The sequence below is a fragment of the Engraulis encrasicolus genome, chromosome 11, assembly GCF_034702125.1.
Source record: "Engraulis encrasicolus isolate BLACKSEA-1 chromosome 11, IST_EnEncr_1.0, whole genome shotgun sequence".
Lineage (NCBI taxonomy): Eukaryota > Metazoa > Chordata > Actinopteri > Clupeiformes > Engraulidae > Engraulis > Engraulis encrasicolus.
The window spans coordinates 49232135-49248494 of NC_085867.1; the positions used below are offsets into that span (position 1 = coordinate 49232135).

The 16360-nt window shown below is 44.8% G+C and overlaps 1 protein-coding gene across 1 annotated transcript; it reads right to left on the reverse strand.

The window, feature by feature from the left end:
* Positions 1 to 4186: 4186 nt before the first annotated feature.
* s100z (S100 calcium binding protein Z) lies at positions 4187 to 9852 on the reverse strand. The gene is made up of 4 exons (XM_063211409.1): positions 9715 to 9852; positions 8567 to 8672; positions 7898 to 8045; positions 4187 to 4625 (listed from the first exon to the last, which is right to left on the reverse strand). The coding sequence occupies exons 3-4, from the start codon at positions 8036 to 8038 to the stop codon at positions 4467 to 4469; spliced, it is 300 nt and encodes a 99-aa protein (XP_063067479.1). The 5' UTR covers positions 8039 to 8045; positions 8567 to 8672; positions 9715 to 9852; the 3' UTR covers positions 4187 to 4466.
* Positions 9853 to 16360: the final 6508 nt, after the last annotated feature.

Here is a 16360-nt window from a genome sequence, read left to right on the forward strand (position 1 = left end):
CCTCTCCTCGCCCATTAAGCTTTACTAGCATGACCATTTCCATAAACAGTGTTGCCAAAGCACAAAGCACAAAGCAGGCACCGAAACAAGAACATATCAATGATGCCATTCATTTGATTCACAAGTCCAGGAGTTAATAAGATCTATATAAAAAAGAAACAGCCATGCAGCGAGTCAAAAAGAGTGTTTGCAAAAAGATGGAGTTTCCTATTTCACAAAGGCAAATTGCAAAATGTGTGTGCTTCTCTGTTTTCTAACTGAATTGTTTCTTACAGTACATGCACAGCTCTAATTCCCCATTTATGGGGTGCATAATTAATGATACCACATGTACTATATATAGGCCTAGGCTAGAATCATTTCATAAAACCTGTTGCATGTTGACAAATACAGCCACCAAAGAGACATCGAAGGTCAAGTCGATGGGAGCTGAAGTGTTGAAATCTGCCTTTTAAAATACTACTGAAACACAGAACCTCTTACCAATCATTTGTATATTGGGTAACAATCCTTTTCCTTTCCAAGTGTAAGAATTTCCCTGCCTCTCTGTCGTTACCAGCTCTTATGCAATCCATGTCTAAGGTAACCATAGCCAGGACTGGGACAAGAAATCGGGTCCGGCATTTTTGGCATAGACCAGTCCCTCTCCCCCACTCCCCCTTAAGGGCCTTACACACACGTCGCTGCTAGTTACTCGCTCAGCGAATGAACTCAATAGAATGTCAATGTGTTCCAGCGAGACTAGCAGGCGAGTAGGCGAGTACTGTACAAGCGATGCGATGTGGGCGGATACCAAGTTGAAAATATTTTATCTTCGAGCGACGCGAGTAAGCGAGTAACCAATTGGATGGCAGAGTTCGGTACTTCTCGCCTGTTCATTGGCAGTTAAAGCCGCGGGAACTTTCAGCGAACGTTCTATGAAAGAGAGGCGAGTAGGCGAGCAAGCGAGAAGCTAGTAAATAGCAGCGATATGTGTGTACGGCCCCTTAGGGGCTACTACAGTTATGATGGCTTCAGTCCACTGTGTATTAAGGATGCGTCGATGGGCCACACCATCTAAATTATGGGCCAGTCTCTAAGGGGAAAATTTGAAACAAACAAACAAACAAAAACAAAAAACAACAAAAAAAGCATTGGCCCCCCTGGAGACTGTCGGCCCACCGGGAAAATGCCCTGTACGCCAGTTGACCAGTCCGGCCCCGACCGTAGCCATCCCCCACTGGAGAGGGGTATAGGTAGGGTAGGGGGTATCCTCAACCCAAGCGGACCATAAAACCATGTTACTGCCCAACACAGGGCCCCCAAAAAACATTCAGAGAAGAGGACAGCACATCTGGAAATGGTTAAGTAAATAAATGTTTATTGAAATTGAAAAGTGTGAGGGAAAATTATTTGAATGTGCTGCATGTAATTGCACCCCTGAGTGCATATTTGCACGTGTGCACGTGTGTACAGCACAATGTAGTATTATGAAAGAGAGGGTGAGAATGGGAAAGAGAAATCATCAAAGGTGCGTACCATGAAGGACATGTGACCAAAATGGAGCCCTTCCACATCTCTAAGACATAATACTGTATATTGGGTATTTTGAAATGTGTTAGTTTTGGGTAATTTTGGGTGGCACACCACACATCCAAAAACCAATTTTTGCTGGTGCCAAACAAAAGTGTCAGACAGTTGCAGGAGGTAGGTCTGCACACTGCCGATAAGCTCCAAAAAATAGAATAAAATGTTATGTATAGAATAAAATGTTACATTACATTTGGTTTACATCTTGGATGGACATGAATACAATATGTCACACTGCATCCCTTATTATGTTACTGTGTATTATAATGGTATAAATACTGTAAATGCATGTGATTATGTTGCATCTGTGCTAGGTGCATTGTGTGTGCTGCTGAACATCTTTATTTAGCTCCAAGATTCATTAAGTTTCTTTCAAGGTACATTAAGTTTCATTCAAGTTTCCTTGCTCTACTCTATATAGCATACGATACCGATACACAGTACCAATGTTTCATTTTAACACCAATTATTCATCATGGACCCCCTTTTAACTTTATTTTTTATAGTTTTATTAAGTTTTAATATTGGCAGTGTGCAGACCTACATACCTCCTCCAACTACTATGAGATGTGCCCAGTGGGTGGTGCAGTCATACCAAGCCAGCCCTGTAGAGGGCGCCGTGGGTCATAAAACTACCCTGTGTCAGATGATACCGAGGGAGTCTAGCAGAAAACTTGTTCATGAAGGTTGAAGAGAATTCTAGGAACAGATTCAGTTGGGGTCAAAGGTCACCTGACATCTGTGCCCTTGCCACTGGCTTCCTCTTCCGTGTGCCAATAAAATTAAAAGTATTTATTGAGTGTTACCTAAGAGTATTTACTGGGAGTATTGTATTTGCAGTTTTCAATGTGCAAACCTCTATTTTGTCCATTGATGTTTTTGCCCTGCATCTAGCCACCACAGTGAGGTGTGATGTACAAGTGTCTACTTTGTTAAAAGAGCCCCCACAAGCACAGGTGGAGGACAGGAGTCCACATATTGGAATCCACCCAAAGTCTTATGATGTCATGCGGACATTTTTACGATAGTGATTGATGTATTGTTGGACAACGTATAAATAGTCTGTACTCACCACATACTGTGAAGACATACCCCCATACTCAGGCTTAGTTCATTTTAAAAGTATTAGAATACCAAGGAGGCACTCATCTTCTTTGTAGTTAAAATGCCTTTATTTTAATGGGCATAACATGATTACAACACTTAGACGCGTTTTGCACATCTTATTCACTATATATGACCTGTATGCTTGCAGAGATGTAATTGCTAATGATATTTTGGTTACATACAGTATATGGAGATGATTAAGCCAGGCATTGACCTTTGTCTGCCTGCCTGTCTGTCTGTCCAACAGTAGTAGTTTGCACTGCCTGTAGGTGGCGCCAAATATGCAACATCTGCAGCTAGCATTGGCCAAGTCATTAGTTAAAGGTGCACTGTGTAGGATGTGGCCGGAGCACTGTAGGTATTGCAAGTATGCTGATTATGGGAACTGTGCTGGCTATAGCCAAATTCCATCTTTTCACGAATATTTACTAAATAATAAACTAATATTTACTAATATGACCAAAGTATAGCACATTCTGCAGCTAAAAATGGCTATTTCTGGATATTCAAAATGGCGGACCATGGAGAAGATCCCCCTTTTCATGTATGAAAAGTGCCACTTTTCCAATCATATTAAACACTTAGAATTTGATGGTGGTGGTAAGTATTCATAAAAAAGGTACCATTTGTGAATGGGAAGTATGACTTCTGGAAATAAACTACTAAAAACTTTACACAGTGCACCTTTTAAAGGCATAAGGTTTCTCACTGCACTCAAATGCTCAGTTTCCTTTCAGATTGTTTTGTGCTGGTTTTGTTCCTTATGCACTGACAGTATGTCTATGATGAATATTTTTCCAGTGTCCTGTATGGGCATCTGTAGCTGCAAACAGCATATGTGCCTATGTGGCATGTGGCTATGGGGTGGCTATGTGACATGACAAAAATGCCGGGCCGTTTGTTGGTCCCAGCCTAGCTCTGGACCTGGATGTAAAAACTCAGAGTTGTGTGGTTCTGCTCTGCAAGTGTGGATAGTGGTTAGGTTTAAAACAAATCTGTGTTGTTGTAAAATAATAGAAATGGTCCACCTCAAAAAATAGACTACAATGTTTTTCATGGACAATGCATTTTAATACCACTCAATACCACATTGTAAAAGCCTTTTACTTGCCTACATACAGCTGAACATCACAGTAATGAATACACACAGTGAATTATGGAAAAGTAATGTCAATGCAAGACATGGGGCACGTGTGATGCCAAAATTATGGTAGCCCAATAAAATTCTTCAAACAGGTTTTTCATATTTCACATTTTCACATTGTTCATGATGACAACCCCCCACCCACCCACAAACTTGTTCAATGTGTTCTCAAGTGATGCTAAATTCAATCAATCAATCAATCAATCAATCAATCAATCAAGCAAGCAAGCAATCAAAATGACTATATAGCACAATATCATACACAATTGTTATTCAATATGCTAAAGATTAGAGAAAGAGAAAAAAGAAAAGAAGGACTATATATATATATATATATATATTGTGTTACAGAGGGTAGATAATTAACTCATGATCACCAAAGGCAGATGAGAAAAGGGCTGTTTTTAATTTACTTTTAAAACAAGATACTGTTGGGGCAGTTGTAATATGGACAGGAAGCTGGTTCCAGCATTTTGCAGTATAATGACTAAATGCCATTACGCCCTGTCTAGACTAGACCCTAGGCACAACCAGTAGAGGAGATTCTGAAGACCTAAGACATCTATTAGGATGATATTGTAGCTAAAGGTTGGGCTAGTTAGTTACACTAAAAAAAAAAGAAAGAAAATCAACCCGATTGGCCCCATTACTTTGCCTTCTTGCTCTGTTGCTCTTGAAAAAAGTCATTACAGGCTACGGTGAGCGCGGCTACAAGCACAACGAACTCGTTGAAGTCCACCTCGTTATCCTGATTGGAGTCCAAGTCAGACATGATCTTCTCCACCAGCAGCGGGTCCTTCTGCGACTGAAAGCAGAAAACAAGCAAATACCATGAAGAGATAAAAAAAACGTTTGAGCCACTCCTTACTGACGTTTTTAACTTTAGTCAGGATCGCCTCAAAAGTTGTTTTTATGACCCTGTGAAGCATTCCTCTCTCTCTCTTTTTACAAACAACGGTCAGACATGATCTTCTCCACCATACATGATCTTTCTGAGACTGAAAGCAGAAAACAAAAAAATGTGAAATGACAAACATGTTCCACAATAAATACACGAGATATTGAATTAAAACAAATCTTTAGAATAAAAAAACAGAACGATTTTTGTGAGAATCGGTGACTGGGGGGGGTTACGCCACAATTAGCAAAATTGTTGTAGACCAGTGATTCTCAAAGTGTGGTCCGGGGACCACTAGTGGTCCGCGACAGAGCTCAGGTGGTCCGCAAGGGGATTTCTACTTTTCCAAGGCAAACTAGCAGTAGACTATATTTGTAATATTATTACAAAGCTATCATTTTCACCACAATAAGCCAGGCTTGTAAATGTGAATAAGAAGTAAGTGTCAAATAAGCACCCGTCAACTGTCAATTCAGTAGACAGGTGGTCCCTGAACATTTTTGGGGGGACAAAGTGGTCCTTGATCTGAAAAAGTTTGAGAAACACTGGTGTAGGTCAATATCAGCCCCATTTACACTGTGGGCCAATGGCCTGAAAGTGTTGGCCCAGGAACTTTGTGTGTGTGTGTGTGTGTGTGTGTGTGTGTGTGTGTGTGTGTGTGTGTGTGTGTGTGTGTGTGTGTGTGTGTGTGTGTGTGTGTGTGTGTGTGTGTGTGTGAGTGTGTGTGTGTGTGTGTGTGTGTGTTTGTGTGTGTGTGTGTGTGTGTGTCTCTGTGCTGAGCATGCATGAATAGCAACAAATGCATGAAGGCAGGCCCGTCACTAGGTTTACAGGGGGTGCTTAGCCCCAGAGGAAGAAAATGCACGCGCCAATTTTTTCTTCAGCTCACCTGCTAAGGATTTGTCTAAGAATTCATTATTTTAAGAGCAAAGAAATCCTGCACACTGTCCATTCCACCAACAAACTTTCATCCGACCTTCTTCATGTTGTATTAAAGTTTGTTAGTGGAATGGACAGTGTGCAGGATTTCTTTACACTTCAATGACAACCCCACTGGGATAATATCCTACGCACCTGCCCACCTACAGAGGTGTGCAAAAGCGTCTTCTTGAACAATTATTTTAAGAGCACCATACCGATTTTTAAACACTAGTTACAGTGATTTTTTTTTAAATTCACATTTTAATGAACATTCCTTATATGTAAGCTAACCAAAGCATTTCAAAATGTTTCAACTGATGAATAATATCTACGTTAAAATGATTAGATAAAAATGCAGAGAGCATAATTTACACAAGGACTAGGAACTTTAAGGAGTTACTAACTGCGCGTCTCCAGGAGAAGCAGTGGTCAGGAAGCGATTCATTCAAACAGGTTCCTTACTTGGAAAACTATGCATCCCCGGCAGATACTAGGTCATTTTTACTCCATTAGTAGCTATTTTAATCAGTTCATGTGTGTTTTCAAACTGTTAAGACAAATACTAAAGCTCAACTATAATTTCAAGACAATGTCAAATGGATTTATTACACGGGTATTGTGAGTGAAAAATGGTACTTTGGGTCGGAAGATTTCATCCGTGTAAGTGATTACACTTTTCTCAACGTGTTCATCACAAAGCAAAATCATCTACCTGTTTCCCCCCCGCATAACATAGGCCTATTGCTGTGCACCCTGCTTTTATTGCTGTGCAAAAGGATAGCCTATAAGTGGCATTAAACAATAAATAAGCAAACAGGAACTTGTATTCAGATTAATTGGCCTTCTTGGTGGTTCGTAGTCAGTGCTTTACTGCATTTTTAACATGAAAAATAAGACACTTTACCACCTTTATAAACCCCAGCCAACGATTTTAACTGTATTAAGCCCCAAAATAGTGGCATACCCCTTTAAAGGGCCCCCGACCCATTACATACAATGTAATGAGAACCCAATTCTGTGCCTCCTCTCTCCCTGGGGAGAACCCCTCACTGGACTAAGTGATCAGGGCCCCATGTACGGCCCTAGTCATGTGCTTAAGAAGTGGCAGAGACGCGCTCACACAATCGATTCAATTCTGGTGGTGATCTGGATCACGAACCGGAACCAGGACTTTTTAAAAGATTCTGTCAGTAGGATAACTCCAAAACTAATCAACGGATTTGGACATAATTTTGTGAAGTTGTTGGTAATGACCCAAAGAACAAGTGATTAAATTCTAGTGGTGATCCGGATCACGAACCGGAACCAGGACCTTTTTAAAGATTCTTCACCATTGCTGGCCTATAAATCTAAACGCCCCTAGTGACCACAAATTGAATTGTGGTCAATTCAACATTCCAGTTTCTAACTCCACAAAAAGAAGGCAGAAAGACTTACAATGAAAATACGGTGCAACATAGGCAAATGTTCTATCAAGCCGCTTCCTTGGCGGAGGTCTGCGCTCCCTGAGTGCTTCTAGTTGTAAACTGTAGAAACTGTAGAACAGTTTCCTCCTTGTCCCTGTGCTGAATAGCTGATGAGTACTTAATATATTAATTTCAAACCACAACATGATATACATTTTTGTATGTTGTTATATATTCATAATCATAACATTAAAAATGCATCTCTTTTGCCGATTGCGGATGTGGCCCCCTTAAAAAAAACACTGGCCCCACCTCAGCCTAGCCTGGTCCTGACCATCCCATAATACTACCATTTCATTTCGTATTCATGGTCTGGCATTTGTTTGCTCTGAAGCGATTGCAGGAAGCAGGAAGTTTGCACTCAGTTATGATTTCAAATTATTGAACACCTCTCATCCAATCGCCGGCAGTCACTCAACAACAACATAGCTCAGACTAATGGTTCTGGCGCAGATGTGTACGTCATTGTCACGAGCGTCCTCCCCCTTTCGCCCCTACATGGGGCGCTTATTCGCTTTTTGGCTGTTTTCTGGGGGGGGGGAGGGGGTTGGGGGCGTTGCGATCAAAATTCTACTGCTCCAGGCACTCTACAGAAGAGCAAGGCCAGTCTACCATAGTGGAGTCAATCCTTTGGCGGAAGTACGTAGGATGGCTCGTGAGGCTAACCTCAGCCCTCTTGCCTGGGGGAACTCATGCGTAGGAAGTCAGTGATGTAACAGTTATTTAGTCTTGGGGGAACTCACCCATAGGATTTCTATGATAAAACAGTTATTTAGTCTTGGGGGAACATACCCGTAGGAAGTCTGTGAGTTCGCTGTTCAGCAGCTCCTTCAGCTCTCCCTTGTTGAGTTTGTTCTTGTCCCCCTCGGAGCCCGAGTAGTTGTGGAACACCGTGATGAGAGAGTCCATGGCCGCCTCGAGTTTGCTCGGCATGATGGCGCTAAAGAGTATTACATTACATTACAATACATTACAATTACATTACAATGCATTATTTGAGCCGAGGCACTCCTTACTTCAAATCAAAAAGCCTTTATTAAACTCTGGCTACATGCCACTGGCATTTAATAAAGGCTTTTTAACTTTACTAAAGAATGCCTCAAATTGAGTTTTTACTTGTTTTTTTTGCACCCTTTTTCACTTATTGGATACAAGACCCAGAGAATCCCTTTTCTCTTTTTGGTTACGATGCATTTGGCAGAGGCTTTTTAAAAAAAAAACCAAAGCAACTTAATTATAGTAGGTGACATCACTAGTACAAACAAAGTGCACAGGAATACACAGAACAAAAAGCGCTGATGCTAAGTATGATTAGTTGTTGTTTTCTAATTTAACGGTACATTAACACGGATAAGTAGAGCACAAACACACAGATACACAGTTCAAGCATTAGTGTAGTAGCTAGCCTTCAAGAAGCAAGTAAAAACTCTTGAGAGAGATGAAGGCCTACATTACATGTACCTGGTCTAGAGTAGTAGGGCGTTCAAGTCCACAACCGCAGGGAAACTTGGAGCAGAAAAATCAGCAGCAAACTGTGATCAGTAGGAGAACTGTGCTGTATGGAGTCCTGCAGTACAGATCACAGATGAACGTTCATTACTTTTCACATGGCTTTGACATAAAATAGGCTACAACAGTACAGACAGCAGAAAACAATTCTAACACTTCAAGCAGAAAGATCAGCAACAGAACTGTGCTGAAGTCCTGCTGTACAGATCACAGATGAACGTTCATTACTTTTCACACGGCTTTGACCAGAGCTGTATAAAGTAGAAGTAGAGGTAGTCTTGCAGATACAATTGCAACACTAGTGGTATGATACTACATGGTTTCAACTTTGTAATATCATACTACTAGTGTTGTAATAATCACATCTGGAAGAAGCCTACTTCTACTTTATACAACTCTCGCTTAGACAATAAATACAACAGGAAAGGAGAAAATAATTCTACACCTGAAAGTAGGGCTGACAATACAGTGCTCTTCATTCAACTGTACAGCATTGTTGTCAACAGAAAAAAAATAGAGCATACCGTAGGCTATATACTGTACCCAAGACAGACCATTTAATCCACTGACGTCTAAGGCACCTGCAAAAAAGGGTGTTGAATGCCCCTTTTAAGAAAAGCTGCCCTCAGCCTATAAAAACCTAAATATCTCAGCTTCTGAAGCACATAAAAACATGTAATAATTTGCATTTAAACACTAAGATCCTCATATTTCATTAGAATGTGTTCATTCATCTCAAACAAAGACAGATTTAAAAAAAAAAGTTGTCTCAAATCTCATGAGCCTGAATGTTGCGTAATGCAGCTCCAGGCGCCAGGTCCAGTGTTGCGCAACGCAACAACCAGCATCAATGGGTTAAGACCAGGAGCCAAAACGGGGAGGAGTGGCAATATTACCTGAAAGCAGGTGTCATTCATGAGATCTTTTAGCCTTGTAAAACATTCTCTTCATCAGATTTTAAGTCTGTTGTCTTTGAGTTGTTTTCCTTAAACCACAATGATCAATAGTAAACATCATCATCATTGAGCAATTCTTGCGCCAATATCGGTGTGAAGGTTTAAATTGCCAAAGGAAGCATTATAGGTGAGGGATGGTCTTACCTGGTGAGCGTCTCGTCTGGTCTCGTCTCGCTGCAAGAGGTGATGGGAAGGGAAGGGTCCTCGTCCTCAGCTCAGCTCCTCTCGGCTCAGTGTTGTTTATCTTCAGGCAGGCAGCAGCTGAAAAGAGCAGTCCCCACATCTGGCTGGCGATTATACTAATTTCCCCTGTGAGATCGCCATGGCGACTGTATAGAAATAGGACCCCATCATGGAAAACAATTGGCTGGAAGATAATGGAGGTGGCAGCAGCAGCAGCAGCAGGAGAACGGAAACTCATGAGTGGCAACTGTTTCACCTCCTCGTGGAAAAAAATGGAAAGCCTTGAAGATGCTTTATAATGGTTACTTTGGCACAAGTTTCCTCTAGTTTCTTCTTTTGTCTTCTTGCTATTCTTTCTTGTTTCTGTCTCTCTTTTCTACTTCACTTCTTATTTTTTTCATCTTTAACATTGATCTTTATCCATGTGTTAAGCACTTTGAGCGTCATGCCTTGTATGATATTGTGCTATTCAAATACAGTTATTATTATTATTACTATTATTTGTATTATTATTATTATTATTATTATTATTATTATTATTATTATTATTATTATTATTATTATAAGGACGCATAGGCAATTGAACCCACAAGTCTCTTATTTGTGCAAGTTTTATACTAGTTTCAATTGGCCTACTATTATTTAATTATCTCTCAGAATACAAATGTGTGTGTATTTTTCTGCGTCGTTTTAGTGTATATACTAAGACTTTATTTTCACTTTTCTATCATTTTTATTTAATTTTCATTTTATTACAGCTCCAATATTCGTTTCAATGTTAAGGCTTGATATTCACATGGACATGGGCGTGGCTCAATGGACATCCCCCACACACCCAGTCCCCACTTGTCTATGAAGTAAAAATGCTTTACATTGTGAATTGACAACATGCTCCGTCGAGACAACCATTACTTTGTCTTTGTAACTTTTTTCAGTCAGAAGAAATGCACATTTCCTTCCTCTTGCATTCTGCCGTCGGTTTCTGAAAGGATTTGAATTTGGGCTCATAATTGCACTGGTCTCTATTTTTCATTTGGCGGGCCACTTCAAATCCTCCAAGGGCCATACTATGAACACAATCCTCCAAGGGCCGTACTATGAACACAAACCAGGGTTTTCCCCTGGCACTTTAAGCCTATATTGAGGGCGGCCAGGCCACCCTTACAACAGACCCCACCTTCACTACGTCCCCTGGAACATCACTTCCTTCTATTGCAAATATAATGTCTAAGATTGCTTTACAAAATATGTCATATTTCATGTGAAACTGTATAACATTAAAATCATATCGGGGGCCGGATAAGACTACTTCAGGGGGCGTAAACGCGCCCCCGGGGCATAGGTTCCCCGCCCCCGCTTTAAAGGGACACTGTGCAGGAAATGGTCAAAAAAGGTACTGCAACTATATCTGATCATTGAAACTGGGCTGCCTATTGCCAAATTTGATCTTTTCATGAAAGTTTACTAAATAATATACTATTATTTTCGAGTATTATATGGTCCAAGTGGAGTCATATTTGCAGCTAAAGGCTATTTCTGGAAATTCAAAATGGCGGACCATGGAGAAGATCCCCCTTTTCATGTATGAAAAGTGCAAATTTTCCAGTCATAATGAATACTTAGAATTTAATGGTGGTGGTAAGTATTCATGAAAAAGGTAACATTAGTGAATGGGCAGCATGAATTCTGGAAATAAACAACTAAAAATCTCACACAGTGTACCTTTAAAGTCCAGCTGGAGAGGAGTTCAAAGACCAGGGATCCATTCTGCACCCCCCCAACCCCCCAACCCCCCCATCCCCACACGCAACAAATCCAAATTTATACGCTACCTATGATTATTTAAAAACAAAAAAAGGGACAAATTTCTTATATACTTTTCTTATACGCATCACAGTGGGTTTACATACAGTGTTGAATCTCGCCCTCAAACCCGTGCCTGCAGTTCCCTATCGCAGTGGACTGCGATCTAACACATGGGACGTGACGTATGCACGGATCCAATCGAAGCACTTTCTACTCACGCCGAATGGCTGAGAGGCTGTCAGTCATCCCCTGGGCCCGCCCTTAGGGCATAAATAGCTGGGTATGACGCAGCCTCGGCCTCTTTCAATACTTCGATAGAAGTGATCCGTCAAGCAACTACAACTTTATCTCAGATTCGAGTTTTCAACCGTGTGCTTCAACTCTTTCAAGCCGGTGAGTGGATTTTCTCTGGTCACAGGCTTTGGGTGCCACGAGTTGATTTTTGTTTCTTGTATTTGGCTATTAGCTTCTAGCTTGCAAGTTTGCTACTTCTGTTAGCTCTACTTGCTAGTGGTTGCTACATTAGCTAACTGGAGCATTCACTCGGTAGTTTTCTTTAGAATTCGGACCGATTGTGAGTGTTAACTGTTTCTCTGGTGTGTCTAGGATGTCGAGGCTGCTGTACCCGGAGTGCCCGCACAGCAGGGACAAAGGGGACCGGCACCGATTTTGCATTGTCTGTCTCGGCAGAGAGCACGCCGAGGCAGCGCTGTCGGGCGGTTCTACCTGCGAATTCTGTGCTGAACTGACACTCGCTAAAATCACTAAGCGCTCGGCTTACTGGACTCGCAGAGAGGCGAGAGAAGCTGCTGCCCAGGCTGAGGAGATTCCCACAGCCGAAGGCAGCACTGATCACGATATGGAGGGGCATGACTGTCGCGAGCCCGCCACAGCCAACCCCGCTCCCACCTTGCCATCTGGCGGGAGTTCACGCCACGAGGCAGCAGGGGAGCTAGCTGCACCAGCCCCACATGCAAGAGTGAGGTCGCACCACGAGGCGGTGGAGTTACCGCGTGGCTTCCACGACCAGCCCCTGCCAGAGCTGGTATTTGGGCAGGAGTCGGAGGAACAGCCAGAGGACTTCAGTGATGCAGAGGGGTATTATGGTGAATATGAGGAGGAGGTGGTCGAAGAGTCCCGGGCATCCTCTCCCCCGGTAGGTTCGAGGACACTGGGTCTGCAGCTGCACGAGGTGGCTACCAGGGCAGCTAGCAAACTCGGCCTCCCTCTCCCCACCCCCCCCAGCACAGAGATGTCGTTGCTGGATGGGGAATACTACGCCGGGCCCCAAACACCGGCGCCCTGCCCAATCCCGTTTTTTCCAGAAGTGCACAGGGAGCTAGTCAAGACCTGGAGCAACCCCTATTCGGCCCGTGCCCCAGTCCCAGGCTTTGCTGCCTACATGCATATGGACCAGGCCAAGGAGTGTGGATATCTCTCCTTCCCACCGGTGGAGGATACGGTGGCGAGTTACTTGTCGCCCTCTTCACCTGCATTGCGCCTGGGCCGCAAACCTCTCCTGCCGTCTCCAGTGGCCAGACTCCAGGCCACTCTCGCTGAAAAGTCCTACCTGGCGGCTGGACAAGCAGCATGCTCCATCAACACAGCGGCGTTGCTGCAGAGGTATCAGGCCAAGCTACTCACGGAGCTGTCTAATACGCTGGATGCTGAGAGTGAGTTGGTGGTGGAACTGCGCAGGGCGACTGACCTGTCTCTCCGCCTCACGCGCTGTTCATCTCAGGCAGTGGGCCGTGCTATGGGGGCGGCAGTAGCAACACAGCGTTCTCTGTGGCTGTCCCTGGCACAGCTGTCGGAACGGGAGAAGGCCCCACTCCTAGATGCCCCGGTGAGTGCTGAAGGAGTGTTTGGTGATGCTGTGGGTACAATGACTGCTAAATTTGAGGTGGAGCAGAAAAGCCGGGAGGCTTTCATGGCCTGGATGCCACGCAGCAGAGGTGAACCCCGGGGCCCCCCGGGTGGACCAGCTCCAGCTCCTGGCATGAAGCGGGGGAGTGGATCCCGTTCTCCAGCTCTTCCAGCTAAGATGCCGGCAAGGAGAGGATGGCAGCGACACCCGTTTAGGCCGCCGCCCCAGCCTCAGCCACAGGACCCACAGCCAGCACCCCAGCAGCAGCAGCAGAGAGCGCCGTTCGTCCCGCGCCAGACTACTGCCCGCCGTGGTGGTGCGAACAGGACGCGGACCTGAGGATCACGTCCTGAAGAGAGGGGGGGGGGAGGAGTTTTCCCCTCAGCGAAAAAGGACTGCCCGTTGCTCACATGCACCGCTCATGTCAAGCACGTTGTGCCAGTTTCCACAAGCACTACACACACAAACAGAAAATGTTTTGTCCCCCTCTCTGCATCCAATATTAAAACAGCATTCTCTCACCCATGTTTACCTAAACAGTGTGACAAGCTGCCCTCAGAGCTTGACCCCCTCCTTAGACGGTGCGGGAATAAAGCCGAATATAGACAAATTGACCATGAGCGGGGAAAACCCCGACCAATTGAGTCTAGATCAAAGATTAAAAGGTTTGGCGATGAGCGGGAGCGTCCCCGACCAATTAAAAGACTCCATGCCATGCCTAGAGGCATGCGTGGAAAACTGGCACAAATGCGCACAGGCATCACCCTGGGTTTTGAAGACTGTCTCAGTGGGCTACACAATTCAGTTTGCTCGCCCCCCACCAAAATTCAGCGGGGTGATTCAAACAATAGTTCCGGAGGGTCAGGTCCCTTTCCTACAGGAGGAAATAGACTCCTTGTTGTTGAAAAAGGCAATAGAGATGGTGCCACAAGGGGAAGAAAACGCAGGCTTTTACAGCCGGTATTTTCTTGTCCCGAAAAAAGGCGGGGGATTTCGGCCAATCTTAGATTTAAGGAGGCTGAACAAATCACTCATGAAAAGAAAATTCAGGATGCTGACCAACCGCCAGCTCCTTCAATTTGTGAAACCAAACGACTGGTTTGTAACCATAGACCTGAAGGATGCATATTTTCACATAAGGGTGGTGCCAAGGCATCGGAAATTTCTCAGATTTGCATTCAGAGGGAAAGCATATCAGTTTTCGCGTCTCCCATTCGGTCTAGCCCTATCCCCTTTTTCTGTTCACAAAGTGTCTGGAAGTGGCAGTCGCACCATTGCGCCAGCAGGGGGTGCGCTTGTTCAACTTTCTAGACGACTGCCTTCTTTGCTGCCACTCGCAAGAGTTAGCTGCACAGCAGGCCAGTCTTGTGCAGGCACACCTAGGCCAGTTGGGATTTGTGATAAACAGGAAGAAGTGTGTTCTCAAACCAAGTCAGACTTCACAGTTCCTAGGCATGACACTGAATTCTGTGACTATGACAGCTCACCTCTCTCAGGAGAGAGCAGCCGCAATCAAGACCTGTGTGGCCCAATTCAGAATAGGCCAATGGGTGTCATCTCACCTTTGCCAGAGGCTGCTGGGAATGATGGCAGCAGCAGCAGTCTCCCTGCCAATGGGGCTACTGCGCATGCGGCCTTTTCAAATGTGGTACCTGTCTCTGAAGCTCAACCCCTCCAAAGACAAATACCGCAAAATAGTAGTGAATTCAAAGTGCAGGAAGGCCCTCACAATATGGAGATCCTCCCAATTTCTCAGTGCGGGAGCGTCTCTAGGCATAGTGACGCACCGAGTGGTGATTACGACCGACGCGTCTACAACTGGTTGGGGGGCAGTCTGCAACGGGAGATCGGTGAACGGTCGTTGGTCTGCAGCCCAGGCCAAAGCTCATATAAATGTGTTGGAGCTGCAGACAGTGTTTCTAGCCCTACGGTATTTTTTGTCAGTGGTGAAAGGCCATCATGTTCTGGTGAGGACCGACAACACCACGGCCATGGCATACATAAATCGCCAGGGGGGCGTGCGCTCCCTGGCCTTACACCGGTTGGCGAACAGTTTACTGCTATGGGCAGCAGATCACTTGTTGTCTCTCAGAGCAGTTCATATTCCAGGTCACCTCAACTGTGGAGCGGACCTACTCTCAAGGGGCAACCCGCAGGCAGCAGACTGGCGCCTCCATCCTCTGGTGGTCGATCAGGTATGGCGGCGGTTCTACAAAGCCGAAGTGGACCTGTTTGCCACGAGACAGAACACACACTGTCAGCTTTGGTTCTCTCTGGGGGGAGACGACCCACCTCTGGGGGTGGACGCACTGGCACACCCGTGGCCGGGCGGACGTCTTTATGCATTTCCTCCAGTGCCTCTAATTCCTCAGGTGCTGAGCAGAGTCATGGAGGAGAGGAGAGAACTGTTGTTAATAGCCCCCCTGTGGCCGAACCGGCCATGGGTCGCAGAGTTGAACAGGATGTCAGTACAGCCGCCGTGGGAGCTGCCCTCACGGAGGGACCTGCTGTCACAGGCGGGAGGATCCATATGGCACCCCCGGCCGGAGCTGTGGCAGCTCAGGGCCTGGCACCTGAAAGGGGAAGGCTGTTAGCATCAGGACTATCTGAGTCAGTAGTCAATACTATTCAGAGTGCTAGGGCTCCATCAACTCGCTCTCTCTATACGCTGAAATGGCGTTTATTCGAGCAGTGGTGTATCTCACGGGGTCATGACCCCATCAACTGTGCTGTAGGTGTCATATTAGATTTTTTGCAGCACATGTTTGATGATGGTAAGGCTGCCTCTACACTAAAGGTGTATGTGGCAGCTATCTCTGCTTGTCATGTGGGCATAGGTGGTGCAACACCTGGTAACCACCCTCTGGTGTCACGATTTATGGCTGGGGTGAGACGGCTCAGGGCCCCTCACAAACAGCTGGTGCCCTCATGGGA